Raw genomic sequence first — 19046 nt, 5'->3', positions numbered from 1 at the left:
CATATATAATAACAACAGCGTTAGAAGATACTTTATAGAGATAAAAATACATAGATCACAACTTGTGTAGGCAGCTAAAAGACGTCCTTTAATTGACCGTAGCGTCAACGAAGGTCTCGATTTTGACTCGCGCATTTTTGTGTATGTTCTCCTCTACAGGTCGTAAATCATAACCGATTCTCGTGAACTTTTATGACCAGATTCTATGATTGAATAGATTTTTTTGTCTTTCCAGTTTTTGGAAATGTTTCAAAATACGGTAGTTGGCATAAAGGACTTAAGCGCCATTAGCGTCATTGGCGCTTAAGATCATTGTGAGTTTACTGTGATAACGACTCATCTAACTAAGTACTTATTTTTCACTATAAGCTTAACGCGAGGTCTACAGCTCACATAGCCACTAGTGTTTAATGTTACGGAAAACAGCCTGTAAGCAAGATGTTATTCTTACTTATTAGTGACTGCTCTTAGCTTATTAAATTACCAAATATTCCCAATAAAAAGAATTTTTAGGACTGTTCGTATTAATTTCGTAATCTCCGTCCGCAATTTTGGGCACACGGAAGTTGTTAAAGATTTTCAACGTCATTTCTATGCTAGGCACTAAGATTTAATTTAAAAAAAAGTGTCTTAGTGAGACTGTACAATATATAATTATTTCTTTCCTATCTAATATTGTAACTTCAGCGCTGTAGGATTTGCGTTGTTTGTCAGTATTTTATTACTTACGTAATTAAACTGTTTTATATTATTATAACAAAAAAGAAGAATCGAATCCTTGTAGAAAGCCGATTAAAAAAAGTGTCTGAGGCTTAACTCGGTACTCGGTTAAGTGCCCCTAAGTCATCACACACTGCTTAGCGAGTACAATCTAATATTACTATTTAGACATACATAGTTTTTTATACGATGGCCGATTTCCTGCACTCTTTTATTTATTAACCAAACCAAGAAGTAGCAAGGAAATTCAGTCGTCCGATTCAAAGTGGCTACAAAATGACGACTGAACTCAGATAAGACACCACCGGGTCGAAAGGCAATCTTTTAATGTTAATAACATAAGTAACACAACACGTAAAACGTGCACGTGCACGTAAAATAACAGTTTGTTCAAGAAACAGCAAACATGACCTACGAGAATTTGTATGTTTAAGAATTAATATTGACATTTTTTATTTGTGTAAATAAGAGCGAGTTATTTAGCGAGTATGCAAACATTTTAGCGTACTGAATCGATCTTGAATGGTTAATTGTTTGCAATAATAAATAAAACTGCTAATTTACTATGTTTGGTTGGAATTCAGACGCTAGCGATGCTCGATATACAAATATTAATTCAGTAAAAAACGTATTTATAAATAAATCTTTAAATAGTAAAATTTTAAGTCAAGTACGGCAAATTTACGAAACCTTGGTGCTATGTTTTGTTTGAACTTCTAGCGGTATAACATTGGCATATTTATCAATAGAATCATAATTTTCAGAGGGACTTGGCGTCCGACATGCACAGACGGCTTTGCTGTTCCTGGCGATGCTGCTGGCTTACACCATGCGTGTCAACATGAGCATGGCCATTGTCAGCATGACTGACAAAACGAATGAGAACGTAAGCTACACCATAATGTTAAATTTTCGGAGGGCCTGGGCGTTCGACACGCGCAAACTGCGCTTCTGTTCCTGGCGATGCTACTGGCTTTCACTATGCGCGCATGACTGACAAGACCAGCGAAGAAGTAAGCTGCTTGGAAATAATTTCGGAAACAATTTTAGTTTAAGCTAAGCAAGGCTTGTACTAAATAGTATGGGTATACTGTTTAGTACAAGCCTTGCTTAAGTACCTACCCACTTTACGCGACCATATCATATATAAGTACATATACGTACTTATCTATGTAGATATACGATGCTTGATAGATATAGTTAGGTATATAAAACATCCACAATTACGTACATTCACAGTTCCACCGTAGTGCATGCAAAATCACTTCCACATACTCATAGGTCAATTCGAATGTACACTGACATCAGAACGATGTTTACATTAAGTATGTCATTTAGTTATCGTGTATTTCGCTCGTACATTTATTGGTGCGGGCGAGACGCACGATAGCTAAATGACATGGTTCACATATCATTCTGATGTCAGTGTACGTTCGAATTGGCCTGTAAGATTAAAGTAAATGTTAAACAATTATGTAAAATAACTACTTTCGATCGGGTGCGGCCTGGGACCTTATACACGCTGTGGTTAACTGGTTACACAGTATAACCACGGCAAAACGTCCATCTTTTTTGTAAGAACACTAAAATAACATGAATGACATTTCAAGAAAACGTCTGTTTTTGCACATCAAAGTCAAGAATTCAATCAGACACCGAGGAGAAATTAAAATTTCCGCGAACATCTTTAGAATCGAATTTAAACTGTCGTGAGTTATGCCAACTTAAGCTAATACTACTGTTTACCACTCGTATTTTAGTCACTTGCGTAATATGTTTCAAAAAGTCTCGTATTCCTCGATATTGAGGGTCGTACCTCCCTTTTGTATCACTTTCTCTCTTACCATATTTCTCCATCTGTTTCTGTCTTTGTCGGTGTGGAGAGCCATGTGAACCTGTGGAGTCAAGAGCGGTGCGGATCTGGTCAGACCAACCGGTCTGTCGGTCAACGGTCCGTTTATTGGTCTGTCAATAATAGTTCAGTTATAAAAGTCATATTTATCAATGTACAATCGGAAAATAAACACAAATTTATTCTCCAATAACACCATATATTATTTTGCGTCGTACTTATGTATTACATTGATGCATACTTAGGACTTTTTTGAAATAGCTCATTAATTTGTAAACATCGAGTTATAGATAATTACACTATACGAGCCGATTCGAACTTTAAGGTACGTCAAATACTACGCCTAGATACGATATGGATTAGATATGTCAGTGCAGGGGTTGGACACCGGTATTGCTCCATACAAAAATACCGGTATTATAACGTTATTTTTCGTTCTTTGGTTTATTATTTCATTTCGGTTCCGAGCCCCGTGTCAGTGTCAAAGTGACGTTTTTGTTAGAAGAAACGCCACTTTTGACACTGACATATCTAATCCATATCGTATCTAGACGTAATATTTGACGTATGTTAAAGTTGGAATCGGGCCGTAGAAGTTATCAGTCAGTTATCTGAGGGGCTCGTCTGCTTCGAGTGCTTCGGGTCAAATGTACTTAAATATATTTATAGTACCAATTACATTGAGAGGAAAGTTTAGCATGATGTAAGGGGCATGCATCTGTAAATCAGGGTGTCAATTCCTATTATGTTGAATTTACAATACAATACAATACAATACAATACTAATACTCTATATTGCACACTTCATTAAAGAAAGCAACACAAAGATCACAGAAAAGAAGAGTTTAAACAACAGGCGGTCTTATCGCTAAAAAGCGATCTCTTCCAGACAACCTTTAGGTTTATTTGACTATTTAATTAATGACTGTCTCCATCACCAGATCAGCTCGATGGTACCATAATATTGCCCTGTCACCCGACTTACATGTGTATGCACATTTTTAGCTCAGACTGAAATAGGGAAGTGGGTCAAATTCGCCGAACGATATCAGCCTGTCAGTTGTTCGGAGCTGTCAAATTTTGCGTTTAACTGACAGGCTGATATCGTCCGGCGAACTGGTAATCAGTTACAAACAGGGCAAGTTAAATAAAAGCTTGTAAAAATATATTGGCGGGGAGCGATATCCGGAACATTCACTGTAAAACACTGCATGAATTCCCTGAGGTGTCCTAAGTACTAGACGATAACCAAAGTACAGTCATCTACCCAAGTGTTTTCACGGCAAAAGTTTTCTATACGACTGCTGTAGATTTCAGATATGGACTCGGAACAGCCAAGTATATTTTTGGTTCTTTTACATTTTAAAAGAAGTTTGGGATATACTTAATCAGTACTTACTATTCTTTTAAATGTGTCCCTGTACATTCTGAACAATTGTTAATTTGTATTTTAAACGCTTACCATCTCGTCAAAACTTAGCACTATGTATTAGGTACCTAATACTATTACACTAAAATTCATAAATCCTAGTATATTTTACTTTTAAACTGAGTTCTAGCCTTTCCTATATATGTCGCGCTCTAATGACTTAAAATACGCCAGTAAAATCGTACTTCATTTATTTTATCTATCTTTACAAAATACTGATAGGGGAGACCGAGGTGAGTTGTGACAGAGGAGAGTTGTGAGTGTGACATTGTCGATTTTTTGGAATCTAATAACTGTTAGCGAGCTCGCAACAGTTTGCGTTTGTTAGCTCGTAACTTGAACTAACAAACGCGCGCTATTGCGACCTAGTTTTTAGTTAATAGATTCCAAAAGATCGACTATGTCACAACTCTCCTCTGTCAAAACTCACCTCGGTTTCCCCTACATCACGCAGAAGAGGATAAGTAATAAAAAAATGTAGTGGATTTTTGTCTCTTTGAAAAACGAACTCAAAGATGTGACTAAGCTCTTATAGCATAATTAATTACCTATAGATTGTAATATTATTAAGTATAGATAGTAATATTTTGATGTCAAATGGAATATTCCGTAATGATCAATAAATGTGTGGCCGGTGTTTATTAATGTAACATCAGTTGCGGCTTATTAATTAATCAGCCATTTGACTCGGTGGTAATTAACAGATAGATTAAAAAATATATACTTTTAACTTGACTGGCGGCGAGTTGAGTATCCTTTGTTTTTTTCGTGTACCTTGAGAACTGTATAGGTAAAATATGGATTACTACTCTTAGGGCCACTTGCACCATCCCACTAACCCGGAGTTAAATGGTTAAACCGTTAACCCAGTGTCAAATTGTACTGGTAACCACGGTAACTCCAAGTTTAACCGGTTAACCCCGGGCTAGCGAAATGGTGCAAGTGGCGCTTAGTAAATTGTAACCCTTGGTTTTAATTTCCGTTAGAGGAAATAGGCTAATTTAAGACCCCTATTTATTTTCTTCATCGTTTGATATATTCAATTGTTTGGTTGAAATATAAAATGCTCGTGCCACATCAACGTTGCAGCATTTCATTATTTTTTATGAAAAAAAAATATATATAAATACGCCAAACGGTATATATGTATAATTTTAAGCCGTTACCCAGAAGTATATTTAACAAAATGTAACAATGCTCTCTTATTTGATTGTAGCAATAAAGATGTGTAAAAGTTTTGATATAATAATGAAAATCGATATTGTAGTCCATTAAGCTTTGCCATCGTAGAATTATATGGATGATGATAACCCTATAGCGTCGTAAATACGTAAACAATATTACGCCAACGTTATATGAACCTAAGGACTGGACGGTTCAGGCGGAGTATGTCACTTTCTTAGGCCGTCACATTCTGAGGACGTCACATTCTGAGTTCGTCACTTTCTGAGTACGTCACTTTATGAGAACGCCACTTTCTGAGGACGTCACTTTCTGAGTTCGTCACTTTCTGAGTACGTCACTTTCTGAGTTCGTCACTTTCTGAGTACGTCACTTTCTGAGTTCGTCACTTTCTGAGTACGTCACTTTCTGAGAACGCCACTTTCTGAGTACGTCACTTTCTGAGGACGTCACTTTCTGAGAGCGCCACTTTCTGAGGACGTCACTTTCTGAGTACGTCACGTTTTTAGCATAGGTACGATATCATCATCATCATCATATTTCCAAGCAGATGAAGTCGCGGGTCGAAGCTAGCGCAACATATTATCTACAGTCCGTTAACTCTCAGAATGACCTTCGTATTTTAGAAAGATACATCGGGTATCGGCGGTAACACGCGAAGGTGATACTGTTGTTCTGCTTTCTTACTCACTCGCAAAAAGTTAGGGATACCTATTGTCTCAATGTAAAACAAGCTCTAATTTAATGACGTTATGCTTAATATTTGGTTGATGACTATATTGCTATTTGACTTTTTGTCATAATCTAAATAAAATAGAATCAGAATTTGAAAGCAGAACGTCACACCGTCATTTACTACTTCTCGCTGAATTTATACAGAGTGGTAATAATAACAGGCATATTTTTTTGTAGGTAAGTATATTTTTTATAGTTTGTGTTTTTTTTATTTAATCTCTAGTTTTAATTAAAATTTACTTTAACATAAAAAAATAAATTAAAACAAAAATTTTAAATTTAATTTGTAAATAATTATACAGTAGGTACTTAAAAGTCACATATTTTAATATGAATCTAAATATTTACCTACTAGTTATGGTGGTATTAACTACTCTATACAGGGAGGTACAAACCTCGATGTCCAAAATTTTTAAGTGAAAACTTCTTTAGCGGCGCTGTGCACTTTTTGTGATGGGGAAAAAATGTTAAACTCGCGACAGGTCACGTGACCGTAAGATTCGTAAGACGTAAGACGGACACGTGACCTGATCGAAAAACTGTTACAATGTCATTGAGTTTTCACTTCTGCCGGCACTCCCGGAGTGCATCCCGTTGTTTTTTTTTTAGATTCTTCACTACGTGGGCTATCAGATTACTAATTTGGGAACTTTCCACCTCGATTCCTTTGACCGGTGACTCTGTCAAATTATGACTATTGTCACTTTTTTTTACCTTTAAAAAAACTTAGGGACTAGCAGTTTCTAAAATAACCAAAAGTCGTTGAACTCGCATGTTTTTTTTTAATTAGGTAAAATCTAAACTTGACCTGCTTGAACGTAAAACTTTGACTTTTGTCTTTTTTCCAACTCGCAGCCAAGCACAGACCAACCCCTATAGACCGAGCTTATAGGACGACTCGCGGTCACCGCCCGTATGGTGTATAGGTCAAATATAAGATAGTTCGCGCGCCGCTCCGATCAGTTGCGCCCAACGTAACGACCTGTTAGCAGTGTGCACGAGTCTAAGAAAATAAATCGTAAACTATTGAATTCATTGGGAAATCATGGGATATTGCAGCGTAAAATGGTGTGGCAAGTCATCTAAGACATCTACTTACGAAACAGATGGAATAACATCCCACAGGAAAGTCAAATTCATTATTTAATTGAATAATGTTTCTTGTCCGCGGGGCTCATTTTATACTGGTCAATAAGCAGAGGCGAAGTATGTCCGTCCCTTTTCGTCAACTTGAAAATGCAATGCGCTATCCCTTTCCCTTTCGACTAGTGATGTGACGATGATGGTTTTTCAGTTGCGGAAACTTCGTGCTTCGTCATACCGTATTGTACCATTTTAGACATAATATATAGGTAATATGTTGTGTAAGTTTTTTAGGATCCTCTAGGCCAGCTGAGCAGTTAGGCCGCATGTCACGAGATGGACCTAATGATGAACTTCAAAGAAGTGCGAGGGCACTTGGTGTTGGTTTGTGATAGACATATGTTGTATGGGTTTTTTAGAATCCTCTAGGTGAGCAGTTAGGTCTCATGTCACGAGATGGACCTGATGATGAACTCCAAAGAAGTGCGAGGGAACTCGGTGTTGGTTTGTGATAGACATATGTTGTATGAGTTTTTTAGAATCCTCTAGGTGAGCAGTTAGGTCTCATGTCACGAGATGGACCTGATGATGAACTTCAAAGAAGTGCGAGGGAACTCGGTGTTGGTTTGTGATAGACATATGTTGTATGGGTTTTTTAGAATCCTGTAGGTGAGCAGTTAGGTCTCATGTCACGAGATGGACTTGATGATGAACTTCAAATAAGTGCGAGAGAACTCGGAGTTGATTTGTAATAGGCATATGTTATCGGTCCATTTAAATATGTTTTCAATACAACCTTCTATGACCTTAATAAAACAGACAAAAGAAAATAATTGTATGAGATTTTGACGACACTTTTTTCTCGTATCGAAAGAGATTGCGATTCTGAGTGGAAATAATATAAAAATTCTAAACTTTAAAATTCATGTTCTGGGTACTTTAAGCAGAAATGTCCTTATATGTTAAGTAAAAATTTCAGGTACATTGTTAAATTACTTAATGAAATATTAAATTAATCAATATAATTATTAAGTAAGTTTACTCTAAGTACCTATACTAAATTGGTAACAATTTTACCACAATAACTTTCGGTATCACTGGTAGCAGTACCCACTACCTGTAATGAACATGTCCCATCCCTACGCTTGCACGTGTCAGCGCGCCATGTTTGAAACGACCAATCGCAACGCCGTGAGCACCCCTCCCGCCCCTCACAGTTTGGTGATTTGCGTCGGGAACAAAATGGCCAATATTAGGTTTCTAGAGGCGGTGTTCTGTGCAGCCAAGTGAGGATGCTGATTTTTTTAGCAACTGCGTCGTTTGTAAAGGATTATGTTATAAAAAGAAACATTCAAAAAAGTTCAATAGTTTTTTTAAATAAATTAATTGGTTCGGCCCGGAATTTCTTAACAAAAGTTAAAAGTTCAAAAATTCATAACTCGAAAACTACGACAAACCGGCTAACATACATATTCTATAATTGAATTGAGGAATCTAAAAAAAAATTTGGACGTTGTGGTATAGACCACCCTGTATAGTTTTGAGTGTTGGATTGCAAGTTGCAACTAAATCAGTACGACGCTGTCATTTTCTATTACGGGATAACGTCCGATGTTACCCGAAAAACGAAGTTCATTCTGAGAGTTAACGGACTGTAAGTGGTCAAACAAATTTTTTCATTAAATAAGAACAATAAAAACTACACTCATCCTTTTCTTTTGGGTGCTAGTACTAGTGTAAGACAAAGATAGTATGTTTATCTCGGTCTATGTTTGAAATGAGACAGTCCTTTGACAAACTTTATAACCTTTTTGTAGTTTCGGATTTTAAATAGAAAAAAAATCAGCGATGTCAAATCGGCGACATGATAGATTTTTATTGTCAGGCTAAAAGTACAATGTAATATTAATTTAAAAAATCATCGTGTAACCTATATAGGAAGAAAACAAACAAATAAATTACATTAAATATATGCAGAACATGAGAAATATGAGAGTATGGATCACTCCATACGCAGAAGTGATTGATGGCTGAACATATATTCTGAATATGCCGTTGCCGATATGAAGAAAAAATCCTTTGACGCCTATTCTCCACAGGTGACACGAGAAGAAATATTGTCTGAACCAAAACTGCAAGAGCTGATTTTTATACGCAGATATCCAAAATTTACACTATCATCAGAAAAAAAGACGTGAGTTTATGGAGACATGACAGAAGACGCGGTATGTTGTCACGAAAGGAGCGGCAGTCCGTTTAAATGTAAATATGTGGGAATGAACTTCTACTGGTGTCAGCGACCTTGCCGTGATACCTTCACCAGCTAATCACAGCGGCGAATGATAAAATCATGGTTCCTACTGTGCGAAACATTTATGTGTATTGAATCGAAGCTGTTGCCGGCCTAACTCCAATCTGTGGCTAAATGTTTTGCTGCTTGTAGTTTCTAAGTATTCTGAATTAAATAATATTTTATACATAATTAGATTGTTTTTTTATTATTTATTTCTCTATTTTTCACTTTATTGCACGAAACATAGGACGTTTTGCCAAATGGAATTCTCTACCAGTCAGGCGTAAGGCAAACAGAGATTGGTATTGGTATGTAGGATATAAAAGCGACCGTATGTCGAACAGCTAATCTGGTTGCTGGCAGTATAAATTTTTCGTGCAGGTATATTATACTGTTAAATCGTACCTATGCTAAAAAAACGCGACGTACTCAGAAAGTGACGTCCTCAGAAAGTGGCGTTCTCAGAAAGTGACGTCCTCAGAAAGTGACGTACTCAGAAAGTGGCGTTCTCAGAAAGTGACGTACTCAGAAAGTGACGTACTCAGAAAGTGGCGTTCTTAGAAAGTGACGTACTCAGAAAGTGACGAACTCAGAAAGTGACGTCCTCAGAAAGTGGCGTTCTCAGAAAGTGACGTACTCAGAAAGTGACGAACTCAGAATGTGACGAACTCAGAAAGTGACGTCCTCAGAAAGTGTCGTTCTCAGAAAGTGACGTACTCAGAAAGTGACGAACTCAGAATGTGACGTCCTCAGAATGTGACGTCCTAAGAAAGTGACATACTCCGCCTGAACCGACTGGACGGCATATAAACAACTTCAATAATCGACAATATAATCAACACGATTTTAGATAATTCGAGAGGAGATAAGTACCGGTATTAGTCTTTAAGTATTATGTGTCAGGTAGCCATATCGCAAATGCTGTAACAGAGCTGTCACAAATAATTTATATCATGATGACTTGAAATTACGAGTTGTGTGTGAATCTACCTAAGAATTGAACGAACGCTTGAACTTTCTTATAGATTTTTCTTTAATTTACGGATATAAGAGGGGGGTTAGGAGGGGTGTAGTAGAAAAAGCGCTATTGGCCTAGCGGTAAGAGCGTGCGACTTTCAATCCGGAGGTCGCGGGTTCAAACCCCGGTCGTACCAATGAGTTTTTCGGAATTGATGTACAAATTATCATTTAATATTTACCAGTTGCTTTTCGGTGAAGGAAAACATCGTGAGGAAACCGGATTAATCCCAATAAGGCCTAGTTCCCCTCTGGGTTGGAAGGTCAGATGGCAGTCGCTTTCGTAAAAACTAGTGCCTACGTCAAATCATGGTAGTTGTCAAGCGGACCCCAGGCTCTCATGAGCCGTGGCAAAATGCCGGGATAACGCGAGGAAGAAGAAGATGAGGGGGGATAGTTAATTTTCCAAGGATTATAATGTTTACACGTTCTGCCAAATAATAAAACCTATCATAGGAGTTCGGGTATAATCTTTTCAATCATTAAATGGATTAAAAAGTAGCCCTCTAAACTTGATTTCATCAAGTCAGTCCAAAAATCTATGTAGGTACAAAAACAAAACAAAAATAAAATTGCAACACAGCAAAATTAGATGGATGGGTAACTAATCGTTTTCACGAAAGATTGACATTTAATAAATGAAATAAGAATCTGTCATTCTGATAAATTGACTGACTTTTAATTAAAATTTGAAACTAAAATAACTTCAAACTCGGGTTAATCCACGTGTCAGATTATGCGATTTTGGTATTAAGAAAAGTTTATAAGGTAGATATGTGCTGAGAGGTTCGAATGGATTTACCCGGGTTTTTTTTAAATAAATATTATGAATTTAAGCGTTTGCCCAGCATAGATTGATTTGCCTTATTTTTGTGTTAATACACAGGAGATATTATTATTATTAGGAGATATGTAGACAGGGACGTTCTCCTCCTCACAGTACCTACCATAGGAAGCCACTTACCAGAGTAACTAACGAAATTGAATTTCCACTGCAAGTTTAACTTTGTTGCTTTGATACTATCAAACCGGACGGGAGTTATCTTATTATTAAGTCGAAAAGTTATTTAGAAATCAAAGGTACAAACTGGATTACCTTAAAACTTTAGGTATCAGGGGTATATCCGTATATACCCCTGATACCTAAAGTTTTAAGGACTTGTTTGATAAAATAAACCAGTCCTTGAGGTCGATTCGAATATTATATCATCACTCGCCCGCTCCTTGCTCGTATTACACTGGTGCGAGCAAGGTGTTCTGGGTGTTATACTTAACATCCATTAATAATAGATTTTTAATATTATGCTGCTCCAGTACAAATTGGGATAAAAATGCTTTAAATTTTGCACCGCGACAATCATTTTCAAAAAAAATGAAATCGAAAGCTAAACAGACATTTTTTTTTGTGATTTCGGCATTGGTCCTATAATAAAAGTTGTTCAGTATGACCTATAAACACTACGTAGAGTATCAACGGTAGTTAAAATTTCAACCTGTATATAGTTAATTTGGGAAATTTTTGTTCATCAAGACATCTGATTTCGATTTGAGTAATAAAAGCCTTGTTTATTCTCTTACTCATCCTTAGTCCCGGCGTACTAATAAAATTCGAGTTCTGAACTCTTATAGAAAAAAAAATCTTAATTAAAAAGGAAAATTCCCTCAGGTCTTACGAGTTACGAGGCTATAGTGCTACAAGTTGTGTTGTTGTATAAGTTTGATCATATTACAAAATTAGTAGTTTGCTGCACTGACGTTATCCCTTGAGAATGTGTTTCTAAGCAATTAAGAATTCAGTGTATCTAAGCAGTACCGAGTTGAAGAAAATTATAGCAGTGCAATAACGCGTTGTGACATACCTAGTACAGTATTTAAAAAAATAAAACTTGTCAGGATGTCGCCGTCGACGGATACGTCTGGGAGGACATCATCATCATAGTATTTATCTAGGGAGAAACATTGCATAGCTAAGAGTCAGTACTTACTCGTAAAGCATACTGATCTTACTAGCACAAATTATTTGAGAGAGCTTTAATTAAACATGTTTATTACTAGATTCGGACCAAGCTACATAACTCTACATGACACTTCAATGACAAAGTGTGGCAATGTCATCATGAATGCCAAAATTACATAAAATTTTAACGTTTATGATAACACTCGCTTCAGTTTGTTCGGTTCAAATTGGTGCAAAGTTAGATTAGACGGACTCAACGGCACAGACGCACTCAACTGCATTCCGACTGCAACTGTTTGGGAACTGCAGTTTTTGTTTAGGTTGCAGTCAGTCTGTATCAGCCCTAAGTTTGAAAATCATTCTGAGCAAATACGTGACGCCAATTTAAAAGCGCTGCTTGCCTAGCGGTAAGAGCGTGCGACTTGCAATCTGGAGGTCGCGGGTTCAAACCCTGGCTCGTACCAATGAGTTTTTCGGAACTTATGTACGAAATATCATTTAATATTTACCAGTCGCTTTTCGGTGAAGGAAAACATCGTGAGGAAACCGGACTAATCCCAATAAGGCCTAGTTTACCCTCTGGGTTGGAAGGTCAGATGGCAGTCGCTTTCGTAAAAACTAGTGCCTACGTCAAATCATGGGATTAGTTGTCAAGCGGACCCCAGGCTCCCATGAGCCGTGGCAAAATGCCGGGATAACGCGAGGAAGAAGACGTGACGCCAATTTAAAGGTTCCCTGGATATTGACTTAGATTTACTTAGTTCGAAACTTTGTGATTGATCACTCTCGCCTCTCGCCATTGTAACTTGAAGCAGAATTCGATAACGGTAAATTATTCATTGAATAACTTTGATTGTATAAGAAAATGCTTAGGTTTATATAAATGAAACTAATTAGAACTGAATGATGGATCATACCGCTGCCGCTGGTTTAAAGTCGTTGAGACGCTCTGTTCATACAAAAAAATAATAGAGTTAAATCATGAAAAGTCTGCAGAGATTTTGAGAGCACACGCAGTGCCAGTGTTAGTTTTACGTCATAATTTCATAGAAGTAGGTATGGCATTTAAAATAACACCTGCTTTTAGACAATGTTTAAAAAAAAATAAGTTTATTTCTTTAAAAATCCGGTAGACAAAAATGGAGATAAAAGATTCAAAAACCGATAGCCGTTTGTCTTATAATTGGGCTGATTTAGACCGCGCGCGAACTCGCATGCGATTTATATACATTGCGGGATGTTGATTACGTCCAATTCAATCGACCAATCAAACCCCGCAATGGTATGAAACTCGCATGCGAGTTCTCGCATCGTCTAAATGAGCCCGCTGTAGTGCAAAAGTAGGAGATACGATTCAAAACTTGTCAAAAATCGATGAAAACCTCGGTAAGCCCCTTAAAATGTTTGCACTTTCTTGTTGTTTAATAAAATGTATTTTATTGCAGTATTTCGATTGGAGCCATGTGCAGCAGTCTGTGATCCTGTCATCATTCTTTTGGGGATATGTGGTGCTGCAGATCCCAGCTGGGGAACTGGCCAGTCGGTTCGGAGGGAAGATGCTTTTGGCCATAGCAATAAGTGTCAATTCGGCGCTGTCACTCCTGTTACCCATTGGAGCCACTTACGTAAGTTTTTTGAATTACGTTTTTGGTTAAATCACTACCTTTTCATACACGGTGTAATCGTTAAATGTTATCATGCGATTATTCCGTAAATATAACAGATATCAGAAAAAATTAAACTGACATGGAAAGTACGTTATCCAGTGAGTAAAATTAAAATCAATAACTTTTTTAAATTAAACTAAAAATCCAAACATTTAGTACGACGTGCGTTTAGGCCCTAGTAATTTATCCGTTATCAATGAAGGACGATTCAGAAATTTTTCTTTAACCATTTACCGCGATTATAATGCAGATACTTATGCGTTCCATATCAATACTTTACCATTTTCAAGTAGATACACGAGTTTATCCGTCCCATTTAAATGAATATATACATTTTCAAACATTAATAAAGGGTGTATTTCTGAGCTAGTATAGGATGTAACAAAAATTGCGGGGATCCGTTTAAGGTCATATTAGGAAAAAACGAAATATTTTTTTTGGCGTTAAGTAAAAAATCTTTTCTATGGGGTATGTCGCTCAGTTTCGCGAACCCTCGAGATGGGAGTCGTAGTTATAAAGTAATTAAAAGTCATGCGTAATCTTATGGACCGTAAGTCAAAGAGTACTCATGAAACAGATAAGATTTGCTAAAATAGCATGACTATCTTTATTGTTATTATAATACTACTGTTATCCGTTAGAGTAGCGATTATAGCGCGTTTTATGGCATTTTTGTGAATAACATAATTAACATTTAATTCAAAACAACTCCACATAATAAGACTTCAACTTTAACTTGGTGAAAGTGTAGGTTAACGATAAAGATGTTATTCTCTAAATATTGTTTAGATAAAATGTACATTCTCTGGAATGTGTAATTTTTACTGTGTAATTAAATAGAAAATAGTTATTAATAATCATGTTTCGTTTTAAATGATTAACTGCACTATATAAAAGTTCGTTTTCACTTACAAAAGTATCATGTCTTACATGTGAAAATTCGTTTTACTTATCAATATCCCTAAATAGTACGTAGGTTACTCGATAAGTTTTGAGATAGAGAAAAGCTATTCAAGATATTAGCACTATTATATTTAACATTTTTTCAAAATACTCTCTATCATTCTCTATACAAAGTTCAATACGTACAGCAGCTGTGTTGTTCCTAAGAAAAACCTATTTACTAAAAAATAACTAAACTTTTAAGTTGGCAACAGAGTCCTACCGCGAAAAACGTAAATCGGAATTTCTTTATCTGCGTCTCTGTCGCTCGAATATGCACGCGGAGAGGCTCAGAGCTCACAACAATCACATAACAGGTTCTCTTATTTCGATTTGCTTTGGGGTTCTGCACAAATCACGCGAGGTGTTTTCGGCTACTTTTTGACCCCCCCTCCCTGGTGATATTTGGTGAGGTTTTTGGCTACCCCCCTCCCCCCACACAACCTCACGTGTATTTTATTGAAATTTTTTCATTCGACCTAATTTTAAGAAAAATTGTATTGCATATAGAAAATTTTGTTTTTATTTTCTATTTTCGTTAAATAGACTCGCTATTTTGAAGTGCAGAGTAAATGAATGTTTAACGAAACCGAGAAAAAGTATCTACTCATGTGGTAGGTGTTTTTTTTCACAGTTTCGTTCACTGTAGAAAAATACACGTGAGTTTTCCTTATACCCCCCCTCCCCCAACGTGATCTATTGTGATTTTTTCGTGACCCCCCCACCCACTATCGAACCTCGCGTGATTTGTGCACAAGCCCTTTTAAGCAAAACACTGCTCTTTTTTGCATCCTAGTGGCGTCCAAATTGTATATAACCTTCAGTGTTCTTCTAGGGCGGCTGGCAAATGGTTTGCGGGTTCCGTGTCCTCCAAGGTCTGACGCAGGCCTTCGTATTCCCGTCCATGCACCATTTGGTGGCGCAGTGGATCCCACTTGAGGAGAAGGGATTACTAACCACTATTATTTATGCCGGTATGTTCACGTGTAACTGAGGTCTGACGGACAGGTCCTTTCCACACTTGTATAACAAATTTCAATAAAAGGGAATTCGACGAAAAAAGGATTGAATTAGATTTCTACCATTATCGGTTGACCTCTTTTACTAACTGGAAGAAATTTTATTAGTTAAGTGGGAGATCTCCGCCTGTTTAGGGTTTCAACTCATGCCAAACGACATTCAACAAAGTTGGCTTTGGTTACCGAATCAACCACAAGATATGTAGCACGGTCCAATAAAGTAAATAATACGAGATTAGCTGCGCCTGCAATTCATCATTGTCGATAACATATTATCTTATTATATATCTTCTTATATATCTTTCAGGCGCTCAACTGGGCATTGCTCTTCAGCTAATAGCAGCCGGTTTCTTGGCGACGTATCTTGGATGGCCCTCCATTTTCTACGTCAACGGGACACTAGGGGCACTATGGACCGCGTTGTATATGTTCTTTGGTTCTAATTCTCCGGAACATTCGAAGATTATGTCAAAAGAGGAGCTCCAATATATCCAAAAGTCACTGGGAAGAGTTGGAGCTCATGAGGTAAGGCCATTTACATTTTGTATTTATGTACTTAATCCATTGTCAGGATATATCGCCTATTTTTCGACAGGTCTGTACCTGTGTCTAGTGTGTCTATTTGCTCTTTCAAATATGTATTTAATTTTATTATACTTACTACAATAATACATTTTTATGTATATTAATGGACAAAATTGAAATATTTACGCTTCCGGCAGAACTTGAACCCGCAACCACTGCAATCCGTGCATTGTTCTTAACCAATTGAGCTACGGAAGCCTACCAGTACCTCGCAAAAATAAAAATTGGTACAGTAATAAAATAATCAAGGTATAAAAGTGGGATAAAGAAAACGGGAAAAAAATAAAAAAATCGCTTTAACCATGTTACCATGATGTCTAGTATTTCGGCTCGATTCGGAAAATGAATTAGATTTCTACTAGACTTCAACAAGTTACGATACGGATAATTTAAAGATATTTGTAAGATAGATATGTCAAATTTGACGTTTCCGTGATTCTGGAGGTCCTCTTGAACGATTTCGACAAGTTATGACTTAGATATCCAAGTCACATCTAGTCGATATCTAATGTAGATCTAGTTGATCTCTAAATCGTCTCAAGATCTTGTGATTATCTCGAAATCCGAATAGGCCTGTTTGTCCCTTGCAGAGTTATAAGCGTAAATGCATACTACAAACATGATTTCATTATTAATGTTGGAAGGGGTTAAACAGACCTATTAATTAAGTATTTGTGTTCCATTTCAGAAACACCCTACCCCGTGGTTGAAGATAATGACATCGCTTCCCTTCTGGGCGGTGATAGTGGCTCACTGTGGGCAAAACTGGGGATTCTTCACACTGATGACTGAAATACCCACGTACATGGCCAAAGTACTTGGCGTTGACTTGAAAAGCGTGAGTACTACTTATTTTTTAACTTTATTAAAAAATATATGAAAAGCTATTACTCTACGGATTTTTTAAACCTTTACCTTGTAGACAGTTAAAAATGTAACATTTGTCACTCTGATTATAAAACTTTTTATAAAATTTTTACTTTCGGCGCTACGGCGATCCAGATGAAAATGTATCTAACTAAAGACCGTATCGTTAATTATTTATAGGGACAGATAAAACCTGGTCTAAACTGTTGGCATGTGTATTATTTTGTATTACTATGTTCTAAGAGTTTGATCTGAGGGTATTTTTAAGCTATATCTGATTTAAGAAGGTTTGACATTTTTTTTTTATTTTAGGGACTTTAGGATGCTTTTAATACCATATAGCAAATATAGTCCGGACAAGCCTATCGAGCTGAATTTGAGACTATTTCACCGACTCTTTGGTACGATTTAAAGTAACAACAGGTTAATAGGCTGCCAAAACAAATTATCTAAACACTCCTCTTCATGATTGTTCAATTGAGCAGCTGCGGAATAAATGTGGTGAATTTTTATTTTTACATAAAAACGATATTTCACCCCACGTTTTGGAATCCCTTCAATTTCTGATGCAAGCGAAATGACGGAGACAGCTAGAAGAGTAAGCTAAAAACCAAAGCCTAACGGACATTCATGGCGTTGATCCATCGCTAGAGCGGGTCGATAGAAACGCTCCATGAAAGTTATATTAGATGTCAAAGTCAGAGTTGTCGTAAGTAACATGCCATATTCTCTAAAAGGCCACCGTGCACAGATCCTAAACTTTTTTTTTAACGAAAAGAAATGCTTAGACTATGTCCAGATGTTTCGCTATACGAATCATGTGTAATTGCTGTTTACATAGTACAATTTTTTTTTGTGTGATATTTTTTTGTTCGCAAACCGCAAATTTTCTTGTGGTATTTGTCAGCAGTCGTTATTGTTACTCGAGAGGATTGGGTAAATTTTGTCCAAACCATATGCTTTACGTCGAGCTCCCAGGACGAAATGTGTACCTTATTAAATCACTAATTAAACACATGTGTAATTTTGAAATAAAAATATAATACCAAAAAAAAACGGCTAAGTAAAGTTGTCCCCATAATTAACGATACGGTCCTTATTTTTGGGTTACATATTTATACTCAGTATCACGAGGATTATTGATAAAAAAATAAGAAAATAAATTCCCTACTTTTCCATACAAAATTCAAGAGTCGGTTTCGTGACGGTACATACAAAATGTGCCTAACTATGTAAAATGCGTAACAAAACTGACGAATTTTTTTGGCCACTTTTCCTTCTTTTTAGGGTTTCGTAGTCACCTAGAAACCCTTATAGTTTCGCCATGTCTGTCTGTCTGTCTGTCTGTCTGTCCGAGGCTTTGCTCCGTGATCGTTAGTGCTAGAAAGCTGCAATTTGACATGGATTATACATAAATCATGCATTGCGACAGAACGGTAAAATAAAAAGTATTAAAAAACATTTTTTTAGGGTACCTCCCATACATTTTTTTTGCTTTTTCCCAATAGTGTGGGGTATCGTTGGATAGGTCTTTCAAAACTAATAAGGGTCTCCTAAATTTTTGACATTGGAAATGTCTTTTCGTTCGCTCCAGTATACGGTCCGATTTCACAAAAAAGTGCGATCCCCTTATATCTCGGAAAGTTGTGAAGATATGATATTAAAAAATAGGCTCAAAAGACGCATAATCACGAGAGC

The 19046-nt window shown here is 36.7% G+C and overlaps 1 protein-coding gene across 2 annotated transcripts in view; it reads left to right on the top strand.

Annotated features, from left to right (window-relative positions):
* Positions 1-19046, top strand: part of LOC134796370 (putative inorganic phosphate cotransporter) — a 31197-nt gene that overhangs the window by 1559 nt on the left and 10592 nt on the right. Inside the window, exons 2-6 of one of the 2 annotated variants that reach the window (XM_063768541.1) lie at positions 1485-1606; positions 13714-13893; positions 15713-15851; positions 16204-16421; positions 17170-17319. In XM_063768541.1, the coding sequence (XP_063624611.1) occupies positions 1485-1606; positions 13714-13893; positions 15713-15851; positions 16204-16421; positions 17170-17319 (809 nt within the window). Of the gene's footprint in view, positions 1-1484; positions 1607-1713; positions 1734-13713; positions 13894-15712; positions 15852-16203; positions 16422-17169; positions 17320-19046 lie in introns of those variants that run through there. The other variant, XM_063768542.1, reaches the window with a different exon arrangement.

Source organism: Cydia splendana, chromosome 13 (genome assembly GCF_910591565.1).
Source record: "Cydia splendana chromosome 13, ilCydSple1.2, whole genome shotgun sequence".
Classification (NCBI taxonomy): Eukaryota; Metazoa; Arthropoda; class Insecta; order Lepidoptera; family Tortricidae; genus Cydia; species Cydia splendana.
This window is presented reverse-complemented; position numbering and strand designations above follow the sequence as displayed.